General features: G+C 33.3%; 1 protein-coding gene and 1 non-coding gene across 2 annotated transcripts; both read right to left on the bottom strand.

The window, feature by feature from the left end:
* Window positions 1–942: 942 nt before the first annotated feature.
* On the bottom strand, window positions 943–7817 carry LOC146527355 (secernin-3). Its single transcript, XM_085206574.1, has 6 exons — window positions 7565–7817; window positions 4506–4702; window positions 3671–3977; window positions 2856–3047; window positions 2378–2512; window positions 943–1506 (listed from the first exon to the last, which is right to left on the bottom strand). Exons 1-6 carry the CDS (start codon window positions 7724–7726, stop codon window positions 1285–1287), a joined length of 1215 nt encoding a protein of 404 aa, XP_085062700.1. The 5' UTR covers window positions 7727–7817; the 3' UTR covers window positions 943–1284.
* A 1448-nt stretch (window positions 7818–9265) lies between these two features.
* TRNAS-GCU (transfer RNA serine (anticodon GCU)) lies at window positions 9266–9336 on the bottom strand. Its single transcript has one exon. It is a non-coding gene; the product is annotated as a tRNA-Ser (tRNA).
* Window positions 9337–17837: the final 8501 nt, after the last annotated feature.

The following is a 17837-nucleotide window of genomic DNA, read 5'->3' as shown; positions in this document are numbered from 1 at the left end:
ACTTATACTAATATAGCATACAAAAATATAGCTTTCATGGAGAGCTTCACCGCGTATCAATCATCACATACACAGTTTGACGCAGTTCCGTTGAACCACGACGGCGTAAAGACAGGGTTTAACACCGAATATCTTTAGACGATTGAGGCCAGTCGTAAATTTTATTTTTTTATGTAAATTTTTATATATATATATACTAATGGAAGCGTACCCGCTCATTTTACGAGAGCAGCATATAGGAAAAATATTTCAAACCCATACCTAAAACAATAATTAAGATACGTCAACAGTTTAGACGTATGATTTTAAAGGTTAATCAACTTTGAACTTTATCACCAATATCTACGACTGGGTTTCGGAATGAGGCGTGTAAGGCGGTGTCCCTGCAGACAGGTTTATGTGTGCGTGCGTCTCACTTAACAAATGGCGGATTTTACAACGGTCATTTTATTAATTATTTTGTTTGAAAAAAATAACTTTTGATTTGTTTTGCCAGGGAAGGAAATTTTACATATATTAAATATATATAATATTTACAAATAATATGTTGATCATTGATAAAATCAGCTTCACGCTCACACAGCAGGGTAGGCAGAGGGAACCTAGTGTTAAGAGACTCCGTTCCCTACTTTGCGGTGAATTTTTCAAGGCATTGCGTATTGAACGGCGGAACTCAACGCCGGGCTTTCGCCTTGGTGGCAGAGCGAAGAAATTAAAATATTACGATTTAGTAATGAATTCAGTCGAATGGGGGATCGAACCCACAACCGTCGCGTTACAGTCATACCCTTGTGTCCTAGCGCCACGACAAAATAACAGTCAAAGGGAAAATAATCACTATTTAAACAAACATTTCTTTTTCCATAAAAAGTCATTATTATAGAAAGAAACAAAATTGCCTGATTTAATAAAATAAAATAAATTAAAATTAATTAGTCAATATTAATAATTACGTCTAGAATCATTTATTTTGAATCATTTAAGCATAAACATTTAAGTCAAAAAAATTACAACACATTTTATCTTCATTAATTTAAATTTCAAAATAAAACTGAAATTATTATTATTATTATTAAAGTTAAGCTTTTAAGGGACTGTTTTTAATAATTCAAAACAAAGGACATATAAAGATATCTGGCAAAACTTCTTACAATAAATCATTTTATGATAATAAAAAAAGAAAAATAAACAAAATTCACTTCCCGAAAACTTAAAAACGAAAAGAAATAAAAAAAAACTAAAATTATTTCACGGGAATCGGATTACCGACTACCTAAGAACAAACTATTTAGAAACAATAACACGCAGTTCATTCTCAACACAAGTCTCCATAAGATTATCTAATTCACTGACGTCTTTTCCTTCCTTCTCATATTTCTGAATGAAATCCTCCATTTGTACGAGGCAACCATTTTCTATTTCTTTTAATAATTTTGTTATTTTCTTATTGTTTTTTTGCGAGACGTGCTCAGCGTGTACTTTGTATAGGTTGTGCTCTCTTTTAGGCTGAAAAAATAAATAAATATATAAAAAAAATAAAAATCAGCTTCACCTAGTATCTTAGTGAACATAGTGTTAAGACACTCCGTTTCCACCGACATTTGGAGGCATTGCGTGTTGAGTGGTGGAACTTAACACCGCGCTGTGCCTCGAGAGCGAAGAAATGGAAATATAAATTTAAATAAATAATTCATTTCCTCGAATGAGGTTTGAACCCACAACTGGTCGCGTTTACAGTCACATTTTGTGCCCCTGCGCCATGATTGGCCTCGTGCGTTCGTTAAAATGTTTATAAGTAATCTTAATAGATATTTATTCAGAAAATATATAAAAACTTTAATGTAGGGAGTTTCGAAGTAATCTTGAAGTGCTGTACCTTTGTTGCACTTATCATTGGGTAGTCTACAGAGATGCTAACAACATAAATAAGTTAAAATGTAAATTAAATAACTAATTAATTAATTATTAAATTAAGTTAAGTGTAAATGTGCTCTGCAGGCAGTTTTTTACTAATTAAAGTTATAGGCAGATTTTAAAAATTTTGGTTAAAATCCCTCTACGTTAAAATATTTACGTTTTCTAAATACATAATTTCTTTCATAACTTACACTTTAAAAACGTTAAAAACAAATGTTTGGAATTGAAATATATTTTTTGTATTTGACAGTGCATACATACCTTAATTGCTTGGTTACCTTGGGCACTTAGAATGTGTGGTGTGTTTCATTACTCATACATAACAAGTAGTTATTTCAATTTTACGTAAAAGAGAATTTAATGATAAGTTTAAATAGATGATGTATTAGATGACCGAAAGCCTAGAGCTGTATATTACGCTATACAAAATATAAAAAAAATAACAAAATTAGAATATTACCTCATTAGGACTTTGAGTATGGCAAGATATTTTAGCGTTTGGCGTAAAAATGAAAGGTTTGAAATATGAAATACTCGGATCCGGTGTTGCTGTGAACCAATGGACGCTCAAGCCGTTAGAAGAGAGAGAGGAAACCTGTAAATTAAAAAAATATATGTAAATCCATTGTCCCTAGGTAAAGAATTGAAAGTGAAAAATCATGAATGTTCTTATTGCTTTTTTGAAGTAATAAATAGAAAGAAAGAAAGAATAGTAAGAAAAAAAAAGTAAATATAGTTTTAAATAAGTACTTATTTATGCGTTTTCTAAATATACTAATCAAAAATGACTTTTGTTAATAGTTCAAAACAGAATAAAATGACAGAAAAAAATGCTAGACAATAAATACTTTAAAATGATAGTGCTATTAAAACACGAAAGCGATTCAGATTAGTATATAAATCGCTATATATAAGTCGCTTGTAATTAATAATCATACCTGACTTCCCTGTGTTGGGAACGTATCATCACGAGCTCGACATATACCACTTTCCGTATGTCTTAGTATTTCAAACATATGTTTAACATCGAATTCTTTAGTGCCCGTACTCTCTTTTAGCAGTTTCTCGCCTTCTCGCCGCCTTTGCTCATCACCGCCGCAGAAAAATGCGAGGGTGAAGTCGAATTTACCCTGAAAAAAAATAAGTAGTGTAGTTTCCCCGTTTCCCTGGTAATCAAACAATACGTGGTGTTTAGATCCACCAGTCCCGCAGTAACTGGGCGGAGAATAGAGAAACGAAAAAGTATGAAGATGATGTCATTATGACGCAATAACATATATGGAGTGCAAAGCAAGGTGTTATACCTATATAATTTTTAAAAACAATAAAACATGAATATTTTCTTATCCCTGTACATTTTCCGTCTTAGGTTATAAGAAATATTTATGTTATACATACATTTTTGTCACATTTAAATAAAATTTTAACTAAAAAGTAAATCAAAATATCGACAGAAACATCATTATAACAAAATAGCCCAGTGATCTCCAAAATTGGTAAATAAACGAACACACAGTTATAACACCAGACAGATCTCTCTACTATAGGTATACAAAATATAAACATGAGAATGTAAAAACCACTCAATTCCGAAAATGCTTGAATTTAAAGTAGAGTCTGGTAAGAAAAACCACCGTGTTGAATTAAGTTTTTACCACTTAACACTTAATATCTCCAAAAAGGACAAATTGTATGAACACTAGGTTCCCTCTGTCTCCTTTACAATATGCAAGAAAAAATAAAAAAACCTCACTTTTCCATTCCAAACGCCCATCATTTCAGCTTTCTCCAGCAAGCCCTCCGAACATTTATCTATTTTGGTTCCAATAGTTAGTCCGTTCGATATATTCCTATATCCTGAAGTGACTCTTTCAGCAGCCCAGAGTTTTCCACTGGTTTCCAGGACCCAGGCTTCATTGGGATCCGCGATAAGAAAGGAATTATGATAGAAATGACTATCGTCGTATTCAGAACAGGGACCGCCTTGGCCGTATTTTTCAAGTAAGGAGGTTATTACGTTCAGAGCGTCTTGGGCTGTATTGCCTCTTTCTAAGCCTAATCTGTAAATATTATCTGTGTTAATACTAGCTACGCCTGCGACTTCAGTCTGCGTGGGAAAATAAATCGATATAACTACACACTATACACGATAATCTTGATTTAACACTGCACTATCAATAATAATATTAGAAGGACTAAAGTTTGGTTGAACACTTTAACCTCAGGAACTATATTTGTTTTGTATATAGCTTGTCGTTACTTTCAAGTGACCACGGGGGAGAAGCGACAGGTAAAAGGTAGTAAATAGAAAGATGACAACACCAATATAACTACCACTCAAATTTAATGGGTGAAAATTGAAGACACAATAATATATCTAACATAGAGACCGTCGCGGCGTAATGGAACAGTGTCTGGCTATAAGCGGTTGACGGTAGTAGGTTCGAACGAATTAGTTTCACTTTCTAGGTCTGGCAACAAGACAAGGCGAGCCTATGAGTTCACACGACATACAATTGAGCAGTGCGTGGGGAATTCGCAGACTTAACACTGCGTTCCCTCGGTGTACTCCGCTACAAAACAATTACCTCACAAGGTCCATGCCCAGAAGTCGTTTCTGTGCCGCATCACCATCTAATTCGTTATTGACCGTCCACACAGCCTCGTTGCCGATTACCACGTTCTTGTCGTTGGCCCCCATCTCCGCCCCCCACATCCAGGACGGCTTGCTTAGTATGACGCTGTTCAAAGGATCTGGACTTTCGTCTATTGTAATGTATGTACACTGAAATTTTCATTAATAGACATTGAAAAGTTTAATATAACATTTCTTTTCATATAGAGTTGGGTTGTGGGTTCGATTTCTATTAGAGGTAAGTAGTATTTTTTTTGCTCTGTGTCTGCTGTGCCTCGAGTTTAGGCCAACTCAACTGTATTATATGTACGGGATAAAGAGTTAGGTTTCAATATTTTTTCTAACGTGCGGATTGATTCTCAGATTGTTTTTTTTTACGTTTACGCCGTATTTCATTCATAGCAAAGTAGGCAGGAGGAACCTAGTAATCTAGTGTTAAGGCACACCGTTCCCATTAAGACATTGGATGCATTGCGTGTTGAATGGCGGAACCCAACGCCGCGCTTTGCATCGTTACCTGAGAATATATGTATTAAATATAAATTTTCTCGAGAAGTAATTTTTTACGACTAGTCTCAATCTTAAATTGATGTATTACATAGTTATTTACAGTCTTATTTTCATTAACGTCGTATATTGTATATTGTCGTGATTTTTTTATGCAGAAACACGCAAAGTAATAAAAGTGTTAAGATACTCCATTCTCTATCATTTATTAATTTAGCCAAATAGTTTTTTGGAGACTTGTTTGAAATTACATGTGTTGCATATTATTTTAAGAAATACTTGAATCATAATCGATTCTCATTTATGACTGAAAGTGAAATGCTATGACAACGATCAATATTGTACTAAACATTTTCATAAAACCAAAACATTAATAAAACTTTTTATTTTACCACGAATTAAAATAACAAAAAAAAAACACTATGCAACATAATAAAAAGTCATTATTCACTTGATATAAAGTCACACATATAAAGTAAGAGCCGTCGTGGAGCTGTGGGATGGAGTTTGACTACAAGCGCGACGGTTGCGGGTTTGATTTCCATCTATTACAAAAATTGGTCGGAAAGTGGGAAGGGCTTTTCTTAATAAGTACTAGACCTATTGTCTATCCCGCTTTGTGCGGGATTCAGAGCGATGAAAATAAAAACAAAATAATAATTAGAAAAACAATCCCACATGTCGCGTACAATTGTTTTAATGTGCGTCGGTCATGATCATTTGCAATTAAAAGAGTCACCACTTTATATTATAAGCCACTTAAGTAATTGCTACGTAATTATTTGAAATGAACATTGTATAAAACTACTATTTTATTTAATTCTTTAGTATTTTCAAATATATGTATGGGTGTGGGTTCGATTTCCTCCGCGGGCTGAATTATTTTCATTTCCTCGCTATAGTATCAAGACCTGTCGTCAACAAACATGCAATGTCTCGAAAATTATTCACTGCAGAAATAGAGTGACTCTACATTAAATTCTCTTTGACTAGCCTGTTGTACAGTGTGACGCAAATATATATATATAAGTTTAAAAACTTGTGACATAAATTGGTCTGAATATGCAAATAACATTATTATATAAATTATGATAGAAATGTTGCAAGGTTTTTATTTTTATAATTTTTTATTTTAATAAGTTTAGAGTTGATTCATATGTGGTAGACTCAAGAGCAACCAAACCATCTATAGTTTGCAAGAGGCCTCAACCCATCTACAACTGAGTTTTTTGTGGTTCATTATTATTAAATATACATATTTAAATAAGAAACTTTCATGCTCTTATCATTCTATAGGTGGTGTATTACCTCTTCCTACTGAAACTAAATTAAAAATGTTTATACTAGTGTAGCATTGAAAATAGATTTTAGAAATAAGTGATAGTAGTTATGAACAGGTCAACATAACTTAAAAATTGTAGGGAGAAATTTCTGTTAAGTCTGCTGCATTTCGTTCTACTTGAGGGCAGTATTGGCTCTAGTTCAGAAGTGTGTGTGACTGGAAACACATGTTGTGAGTTTGATTCCCATTTGAAAAATATATGAGATGTTGAATATTTTCATTTTCTTGCTCTTGTAATGAGGCAAAATTGCCACTAAACATAAAGTATCACAAATGTGGCAGGAAGTGGAGATTGTAATGGTCTTGACAGAAACTGAACTCTCTTAAAATGAGGCGGAGGTTCAAAATATTAAATATGTTATTAAAGTTTCTTAAAGCAAAAGTTTCTTTACCTACTAAATAAAAATAAAACAATATATTTTTTTGCTCTATGTTTATGTGCATATTTAATATGAGTACAGATACAACAAAATAAAGTGAAAAAAAAATTTGATTGATTTGCTACTGTATTAAAATTCTAGGCAAGCCTATTTGATTAATAGAAACTACAATATTTGTGTACAGCATGTACACACTTTATAGCAGGATAGGCCGAGGTAACATTTAATTTCATAAGCATGTATCATTCATATTCATCATCAAAAATATAATAACATAAATTTTCATATTGGAATAACCAATGGGTATTTGAAGCTTGTTTATTTACTATAGAATTATAATTTTCACTAACAGGAAAACAATAAGGTGCACCTAAGATTTGAACTTTTTTCCTTCTAAGCACTTTAAATTAGTTTTCCATTTCCATAATTTCTTATTGTTTTCAAATTTTAATAATTTGTTATTATTAATTAGATTATTAATTTATACTTAGATATGCTGTATAACAATAATTGTTCACAAATATTTGTTAGTAAAAAAATATCCATTATTAATGAACTATTATATTATCATATAATAATTAATTAATAATGTTTTTTTTTTTAATTTTAAGTGGTTGGTACACAAGTTAGACAAAATAAAAAACAATTATGTCATTAATTGTACTAGACTAGTACATTTTTTTTATCTTATATACCTTTATTAAGATGGACAAATATTTTTAAAATATATACCTTTAAAGGTAATTTATATACTTATATATTTATAATTGACTGATTACTCACTTTTAATTTGGCATTTCGAGTTCGATCCTTAGACAGTATAACTTCTTGGACTTCGTCCTGTGGGCGGTCGGAGTTTTTACCAAATATGACAACATTGTTTTTGGTTAGCGGTGGCAAAACGACGAATGTGTCGCACGAGCGCGGTGACTTAGAAGTGTTCATGGTGAAGAAGAAAACTTATTGTGAAGTGAACTTCAATGCCGATCTGCCGTCTATTTATGACGTCCGTCAGACGTATGACATTAGGCACACAGATGCAACTGTCTGTATTTGTCATCGGTGTGTCAACTTTCATTCGCAGATTATAAATGGTGTTCTTGTGATTATTTTTTTTAATGTAACAGAAAAAAATATTCGCATTAGAAACTTGTTGACATTAGTAATAAATTGATTTTCTTAAATAAAAGGATACTCTTTTCACGACCACGGTAACTTTACAGTGTTTATGGTTGAGAAGATAAGTAATAATAGTAGGTATGATCAATTTTTATCATAATCACATTCCGAACGCGGCGCGCGTACAGGGGGTTTTAGATAGTTTGCATGGGTAAAAAAAAATATTTACGAAAACGCGGCTACACTATCTCTTCCAATGATAAGTACTTCATTGGCATTAATGACTGATGCCTCTGACGTCGGTATAGGTTCGGTCCTTCAACAAAAAGAAAATAGTACATGGAAAACTCTCGGTTTAATTTCAAAATAATTAAGCAATAGTCAAAAATTTCTGTACCAATGATAAGGAATTACTAGCAATTTACGCGGGCATAGTTTACTTTAGGGACTGCATAGAAGGTAGGTCACTAGCAGTGCATACGGACCATAAACCCCTTACGCATTTACAAAAATAACTGGTAACAAGTTACCAAGGCGGATACAGCAACTATTATACAGGGTGGAAGAGAGGACATATAGGGTAAAATATTTCAAACCTAGAAATAGAGAAATTAATCAAGGTACCTCAACAGTTTGAACGTAGGATTTTTTTTAAATCTATCCATACCTGTATTTCGTGGGACGCACACATACGTGTGCGACGTTGCCGCTTTGACGGGTAAGTGTGTGCTTGTTTATGTTATACTTTACAAATGGCGTTTTATTTTAAAACGATAATTTTATTATTTATTTTGTTTGATAAAAATACTTTTTCTTTTTTGTGAATTATTTTTATTTATTATTTTACTAGCGACCCCCTTGCGGCTTCGCCCGCTTTTACTACTGGTTTATTCATATAATGTATGATTGCAAAGCACTTAAGATAATGTGAAAATTAATTAAACTCTAATGCAATCCACATTTTCGTAGTTTCAATAAGGATTTTCCAATTGTTTTACACAGCAAGGATTTTTTAGTAAGTACCGTAATTTTAAGTCTGTGCTACTAATCTTTTCAAGTACTTATTAAAATATATTTAAATGACTATTTTTAGATAGTTAAATGACTATTTTTAAACGGAAGAAATTATAAACAAAAACCTACCTACTAATAACTACAAAAAATATGAAACCAAATATATCGCGCTGAAATAATACATTCAACTCCAATTATCCAATACGTGCAAACGCATCTAAATCTTCGTTGCTATGCCTCTATAGCGGGCGGGTCTTTTTTTTCGAGCTTGTGGTTAATGCTGAAGAGGGTATTCTGTCCCTGATGAAAAGCAAGCACTACGTGGCTGCCTGTGAGGAAAATTAAATAGAATGCATCGGCCGGGAATCGAACCCGGGCCGCCCGCGAAGCAAGCGAGTATTCTACCACTGAACCACCGATGACTGCTCATGACGCGCTTGTATAAGCAAAACGTCGCGGCGCGCGTTTCGCAGCAAAGATGTTTTGATATTGTAACAACTTCTAAAGTACTTATTAAAATGAAAAAAACAGTAAAAGACAGTTTTGATCTACATTAAATGGCCAACGTAACTAATATACTTATTTATATGCTGAGAGTAAGGGATAAGTAAAACTTGAGTCGATACAGCTGATGAGTAAACGGCGTAATGTGTCAACAATTAAATGCGTTTTTCTCTAAAACTATTCGCAATTTCGAAATAGTGTAAAAAGCAAATTTTATCTTCGTTTAACGTAGAAAATTAATAAAGTATTTTAAAGGATAAGGATTAATACCATTATGGAAAAATATCCCTCACAATAAAAAATATATTGAAATTACTATTTTTACACAGAAATATGATCACTACACGTTATCCTTAAAAGATAAAAATATGTCGTCGCGGACTTTTTTGTAGATCTTATTAAGAGGAAGAATACTCTAGTACATTTTTTTCATGTAGTACTTACCATTAAAGCAGCGCATGCGCGAAAGTGTCTCAACGGGTAGGACTTTATACATATTTATCGTATTTATGTTAATTTACATAAGAATGTACACATAATAAACTATATATAAACCTTCCCTGAGAAATACTCGACCTAATGGTGAAAACCGCATAAAAATCCGTTGGGTGGTTTAGAAGAAGAAGAGTTAGAAAGTTCAGACAGACACGATAAGCGACTTTGTTTTATAAGATATAGGATTATTAGACTTTTATAGGATAGTTAAAACTGTGATTTAAATAAACACGGTAAGGGGGCACCGGTTGCTCACACTATCAATAATAGGGACAATAACATGTCCGAGTCAAATGCAGTTAAATAACACTGAGTTAGCAAATTTACTGAAGTCGAGTGCGAGTAACGATAACTTAATACAATTAAAAAGTGTGGCTATGTCCAACACAAATAGTAATATTTATTGCGAAATTTCAAATAAAAATATTAGACCCTACATTCCTTTAGGGTTTTGAAAAAGTGTGTTCGATAATATATATGGATTGAGTCACCTCTTCCACATCCTCATCCTCTCGCACATTGATTACTAAAAAATTTTTTTGGCCGGAAAAGAATAGGGATGTAGGTAATTGGGCAAGAACGTGCATAAGATGCCAGAAGAGCAAGATAGGTCGCCACACGGTATCTGTAGGTAGGTACGAACATTTCGAAGAAACAGACCGACACACATTTACATGTCGATATTATTGTAAAGTTCCAGTAACAGAGCACGGGTTTCAATATAGTGTATCAAAGATAGACCGATATACCACCAGAAATATGTCCCGTCAGGGATATAATGACATCGGAGACGGTCGCCAAAGCTGTAGGTATACCAGAGCTGACATGCATGCATGATAATATAAACATACCTATACACTCATTTAACATACATATTATTAATATTTTTCGGCTTCACGCGGCTTTCCCATTACAGCACGATGGGCCTAGGATAGTAACCTTGTGTTAAGACACTCCGTTCCCTACTTTCCGTTGATTTTTCGTGTTGAGTGTTGAAACACATTGTCGCGCTTTGCCTTGGTACCGAAGAAATGAAAATATTACTAAATAATCATTGATTCCCCCGAGTGGGAACCGTATCCAAAACCGTCGTGTTCAAAATCACACACTTTTATCCAAATTCCACCTACTCTTATTTAACCAGACAGGAGAAATGGACGAAAGAAAATTCACGTAATATTTATAAAAATATTTATAGTTCATAGTAAAGAATATTTATTCTTTGTACTTTATATTATATATTTTTTTAACCTAATCAGCAGAGACAGCCCAGTGTTAAGACACTGCGTTCCCTGCGAGACATTGCGCCACAGTGGCAGAATTCAACTTCACTCAATTTCAGTGAACTGTAATAGTGTGTTCTCCATTTTACGTGACATAGTCAAAATAAACTCTACTATGCTTTACTGGCACGCCTAAAAGCCATAAAATAAGAAACAGAACAGAAGAACTCTAGTGGGAGTCGAACATATAACCGAATGCTGTTTCGCTGCATCACAACGGCCTCGATTTGGTAAAAAAGTAAACCTCCAATATTAAAAAAGATCCTCACTAGTCTCTTTAACATATAAAATAGGCTGTCGCTGAAAGGTCTCCTTATATAAATCATTTATGTAAATTCCCCTGTTTTGGGCAATAAACAGCGTAACGCGCGCAGGATACGCTTTTGTCTTTGAAACATTATATTTATAAGTTTAAGGATGTTAATCTTATAATAAAAATTTAAGTCTTTTTAAATTTTAATTGTTAATTGTAATTGCCGTCGTGGCCCAGCGGCATCGGGTCTGGCTGAAACATGAGAGCTTTGGGTTCGATTCCTACTCAGGGGAACTAACATTCTAATTTCCTCGCTCTGGTAACAAGACAAAGCGCGATATTAAATTCTGCCACTACAAATTATATTCGGAATAGATTGTGAAAATAAAAAAATATATGACCTTTCGTGGACTTAATGAGATTACAGAGTATTTCATATACGTGAATATAAAATATAAGTTGTAGAATTATGAAATATTTTATAATTTAGGAAATTACTTGCCAGCTACTACTAAGAGGCGTAATTCACGTAATATTCCTTTATTGCTGTTACATTGTGTAAGGTCCTAGGTTTTATTTGTGAAAGTTTTGTTTTTTCTTTCCTATTTGAAATTAATATCAAATTAAGGACTAGGCATTTGTATATGTTTTATTTTTCACCAGGCTCTCGGTTTTCTTTATAAGGAGCATTGTATTTTTTACTTTCCGAATTTCTTGAGTAAGTAAGTCTTAAAAAACTCTAAATAGCCGATGTTGCAGTTCGTCTTAGCAAATTTCAAACATTTGAAATATAAACCCATCGTTGTTTTGAAATAAAATCTACAAACAGAGTCATTGAGTCATAATGGACACTACATGACTCATTTCAAAAGTATTAAAGGTATTTTATATTAATTTTATATTAAAGCAGTGTAATATATTATAAGAATAAGAACAGCCTATACCTTATCTGGAAAGCGGAGATTTAAATGAAATCTGTCACTCTGTCAATCGGTACAAAGCAAAATGATGAATGACTAAAATAATTCCAATAAAGTCAAGTTTCCCGATCATTTCATTTTATCGCGAAAGGCCTGAAAATAACTTGAAATCTTAATAAATTGTAATATGCTTACAAAAATTTAAATTACGAGACAACATTTAAAATATTATAAGATATTATTTGTTTAAGTAAGTGCCTATAAAAGAGTACCCAAAAATTAAAATAAATATTGTAAAATAAGGTATCTCCAAAAGATGAACAATCGTTCAAAGTAAATGTAAAATAAAGTACTGTAAAGTACATGAATATTAAAAAAAAAAAAGCTTTTCGCTGTATCCCGCACGCAGCAGGGTAGGCAGAGGGGACCTAGTGTTAAGACACTCCGTTCCCCACTTTCTGCCGAATTCTGGAAGAATAGCGTGTGGAGTAGCAGAAGTGAACACCGCGCTTTCCCTCGTCATTAGAGCGAGGAAATGGACATATAAATGTAAATAAATATTTCACTTTCTCGAGTGGGGATCGAACCCACAACCCTCGCTTTACAGTCACACCCTTGTGCTGCTGCACCATGATGTTATATAGTTTCTCGCAACTTTTGTGTCTCGAAATTGAGTGAATAATGGAGAACAGAGTGTCTTAGCACTAAATTATTTCTGTTTACATTGCTAAATATAACGAGAAACACTGGCTGGAAGCTGAAAAAAAAATAATGATAAACTTTTGAACGATTTTAAATTTTTCAGACGGATGGTTAGAATACTGTATATTTTTAGTGCATTCTCATAAAGAGATCTCAAAACTTCGTTCCAATGTAAACAATGAAAAATGTATAGTATCTTGTTTTTTTTTGTTTATTTAAATAAAAATATATATTTTTATTTTTTTTTAATTAAAATGAAAAATAAAGAATAAAATATGTTGACTTACAAATGTAATGAACTTTTATGTAACAATTACACAAATATTTAACACAGATACAGATATCTATTATTAAAATTAGGCAGCCTTATCAGAGCGGAGAAATTAAAATTACTTTTTCCCATGAGAAAAGATCGAACCTGCAACCATGGTATTTACAATGTGACGCTGTCGCACTGCACCACAATGAACTTATTATATATACGTATTTATGTACTAGCGGCCCATACGCGGCTTCGCCCGCATCCGACCTATACAAACATGAATACTTCGTGGCTGTATGGTAGGACGTCATCAGCGGAAAGGGTGCCCGCCGCGAGACTCAAGCTTAGGCTTGCGGCCGTAAGCAGAGCGTTGAATTATTTTAATTTTACATTTTCTCAAAAATATTTCTATAAAAGCCGAAAATTATCTTCACAAAATTTCCTTGATGATGAAATAACTTTTGATTATTGTGAAATAAAAAACGATGTAATATCACCTTACAATTTTCAATCATCTTTTGTTGCAAAATGCCTAATTGTAACTTATTTATAAGAGATAGATAATATATCGCGCCGCGGACTTTTTCTTAGATGTCTGTATGTGTGTGCACAACGTACTGACATATAATCAACTGTGTGTGCAGCGCACGCGCTCATGTTATATAGCCTATACTGCCTATAGCACTTCTGAAGAATGCAGCTTTCATACGAAACAGAAATAAGGTAAATCGGACCAATAGATAAGAAGAAGAAGAAGATCTTAGCGTTTATATTAGTATAGATTATTCTTGTTCTTGAAGGATAAAATGATGATTAAAATATATATAGTTTTAAAACTGATAATATTATTAATTTTGTTGCTTAACTAGCCTTACGTTTCTTTGTATGGATTTTTGAAACGTAAAATGGGAAATTACATTTTTTCCAGTATCCTAACGAATTTTGGGAAAATACACTGTCTACACTATCTAGTGAGTAACTTACCTACGTGCCAAATTTCAACTATCGAAGTCCGCCCGCAGCCAGCAGTTCCGCCCATAGGTTGTCAAACTCAGTAACGGACAACTTATATATTGTGAATGTATAGACAATGGCCTGTACATGATTGACGCTATTGTAATGACTGGTTTCTGGTTTCTATTCCAAATATTTTAAAATATTTTTTCAGCTTCACGCAAGTATGATATGATGTATATCAGGGTAGATAGAGGGAGCCGAGTGTTAGGACACTCCGCTTACCACTTTTCGAATTCTAGAGGCATTGGCTGTTGATTAGCGGAACTCAACGCCGCACTTTGCCTCGACCTTGCACTAGAGCGAAGATATATTAAATACTTCATTTCCTCGAGTGGGAATCGAAACCAAAGCACTTACACCCACGCTTGTGCCCCTGCTGGGCTACGACTGGCCTCAAAATATTTACATGTAAAAAATATTCTTGTATTAAGCCATCGCGGTGCAGTGGGGCAGCATCTGACTGTAAACGCCATGTTTGCCTGTTCGGTTCCTGCTTGAGGCAGAGAATTATTTATATTTCCTCGTTCTAGTGGACCAAGTGCCACTCATTACGCAATACCTCGAATCCTTGCGAAAAGTGAAGAATGGAGTGTCTCAACACTTATCATTTACTTCTATCAGACTCCTATACGCGGGATACAACGTGAAGCTGAACAAAAAAGAATTAATTACGTAAATAATATTATCTCCTCTTTTCTCTTTTGTTTTCCATTTACTATCTTTAAAAATCATAGAAACTGACAACAAAAGACAAAGGAACCCACTACACCATTGATCACGTTTTCTTTCAAAAGCTATTCCATGGCGCCACGATAGCCTCTTATATTATTAATATTGTACTATATTGACACTATGACTAAATTAATAACTTTATTAGATTTGGTTTGTTCACGTATGTACGATTATAAGGTTCGATTTCCACTCGAGTGAATGAATTATTTTTTATTTCCTCGCTGTGCTACATAAAGTGAGTCGTTAAGTTCATCGCCACTCAATACCTCGAAATCTCGAATCCGAGTGGAAAGTGCGGAGAGGAGTGTTACGACACTAAGCTCTCTCTCTGTTTCGATCTTCACATTCGATACAAAGTCATCATAAGCGGGAGGCAAATAAAATATTTTCAGTTTTGTGTAACCACAGTTGTGTTTGTATGTAAAAACATAAAAAATATAGGCAAAAACTCACTAAAAAACTTTGACATTTTTTGACAATTATGACAATTGACACAATTATTTACTCTTAAATATAGGTTTCGGTATCATTAATTATGCTGTCACTCGTCACCAGACCAGTGGAAATAGTATTGCAATATCAGTTGTACTTTTTTGGTTTTTTGTAATATAAATTGTATATTATATCTCTATTTGGTGGTTCTTTATTTCTTTATCCCGCAGCAGAGTAAGCAAAGGTAATATTGGAATCTAGTGTTATTACACTCTATTCCCATTCAGACATTTACTTCCGTTCTCCACTCTCTACTGAATTCTCATTGCGTGGCATTGCGAGTTGAGTGGCGGAACTTTACGCTGTACTTTGCCCCGTTCCCAGAGTGAGCAAATGGAAATTATTAGACATTTTATTTCACAGAATGAGAATCGAACCTACAATCGTCGCATTTTTCCAAATAATGTAAATATAATCATCGGGATGTGTGGTTATATTTATATATTTTTGTCCTCGTTCTGCTAGACAAAACACGGTGTTGAGTTCCACCACTCATAACATTGTCTTGACATTTCGTTATCCCACTTTCTGTCCGAGACATTGTGTTGAGTGGTGGAAAATATAGTGCCAAGACACTTTGCCACATCTACCTGTTATAATCTACTTACTCTGTATATGACCATAAGCATGAAGATATAAAAAAAACCATGAAAACAACTACAGTCAATCTGGGTAACTTTGACAAACACGAGCGATATTATAGACAATGTCCTAATATTTATAAAAGCACAATAATTGATAAAAGCACATTGCAAGAGTGTTTCTGTTTTATTAGTGCTTTTATAATACTTTTCACCCATAGACATTCACATAAACCTCATATAAATAATATAACATAAAGAACCATTCATAAAAAGGTAGTCATAATTATTGTTCTTATTAATCTAGGTAATATTGGTTCATGTTTTTATTAAGAAATGGATGTAACTGATGTAATAAAACAATAATTCCGAAGTTTTGTCTTAAATTACAAAAAAATGGAGAATCAATCTAGTTCTAGAGCATTTGGTATTTATACATAATAGTGTAGTATACACTATATATTTAAATCAACCTAAAATGCGTTTAATACAAATCTGTTAGGGAAATTAAAAAGAAAACAAGCGATAATAATAGTGTAAAAACTTTACTTTTTTATTAATTGTCTATTACACCTATAATTCCCCTCAAATCGTCATCAATTATATAGAACCCAGGGCTTATTATACTAATTTTACTAGTATCTATGGTAGATACAATATCATTTATATTTATTTATTTTTAATTTCAGATGGCAATTTATTTAGCACGTTTGATGTTAATGGACAACTTACTACTCTCCAAACTGTACAAAAATATTTATTACTAAATAAACAATTGACTAAAATGAAACGTAGAAAAAACCCAAGAAAAAGGGAATAGAAAATGAAATATTTTTAAGATTTCTGGCCACAACCGGAAGTGGCGGTGGCTCGGATATTATAAAGGATGTTGTAGCTCATCGATCATCGTTCCTGTCAACCGGAGCTACTTTAGGTGTACCCCTCCCTTAAATACACCAACCTGCATAAATATCTGATTTAAATCTTACGCAATATCTTGAATCGGTTAGTATTATTAAACTTCATACAAATATATGTATTACTCATAATTATGCCTAATATATGCCAAAATGTAGGCAGGCAGATAGGCAGAGAGAACCTGGGAACCTAGTGTTAAGACATTCCGTTTCCATAAACGTAACATTACTTACGAACGAATTTAAGTTCCCATAAGGCAATTCCGTGTTGAGTAGCGCAACTCAGTAATTTTTACCTACGGCTTTGCTTCCATGATCAAATGGAAATAACTAAGAAAGCTACCCGCAGGTACAGTGGGTTACTTCGAAATTATTAATTTTTATTGTAATGAACCATCAAACGTATAGAAAGAATTTATCAATTGAAACTAGTACTAGTAGTTCCAGAGATTAGCGCCTTTTATCAAACAAGCTCTACAGTTTTTTAATATAAGTAAACATAACTTACAATTTGTGGGCCTGTTGCTTGTCCTAAGTATGGCCAGAGTTTGAGGAAATGATTATAAATATTTAAATTATTATTCTTTCCGTTCTGGGAGAGAAAGAGTAGCGTTGAGTTCCATCAATAAATACGTAGTGTGTCTAGCCGTTAACTATATCATAGACATTGGGTACGTAGTATTAAGGCACTCCGTTCCATACTATCCTCCTCATCATGAGAAAAGAAACGAGCAAATGAAAATAAATTGTCCTCGAGTGAGAATC

The sequence above is a fragment of the Heliconius melpomene genome, chromosome 21, assembly GCF_056956725.1.
Source record: "Heliconius melpomene rosina isolate 202511_hmr_F chromosome 21, ASM5695672v1, whole genome shotgun sequence".
Taxonomy (NCBI): Eukaryota; Metazoa; Arthropoda; class Insecta; order Lepidoptera; family Nymphalidae; genus Heliconius; species Heliconius melpomene.
This window is presented reverse-complemented; position numbering and strand designations above follow the sequence as displayed.

What these genes read in the sequence shown, in the direction of transcription:
- LOC146527355 (XM_085206574.1), bottom strand. Translation starts at nt 7,726, where the DNA reads ATGAACACTTCTAAGTCACCGCGCTCGTGCGACACATTCGTCGTTTTG. An exon ending in TGGGCGTTTGGAATGGAAAA is followed by an intron (nt 3,048 to 3,670) that starts GTGAGGTTTTTT and finishes ATTTTTTTTCAG; the next exon opens with GGTAAATTCGACTTCACCCT. An exon ending in ATACTCAAAGTCCTAATGAG is followed by an intron (nt 1,507 to 2,377) that starts GTAATATTCTAA and finishes TTATTTTTTCAG; the next exon opens with CCTAAAAGAGAGCACAACCT.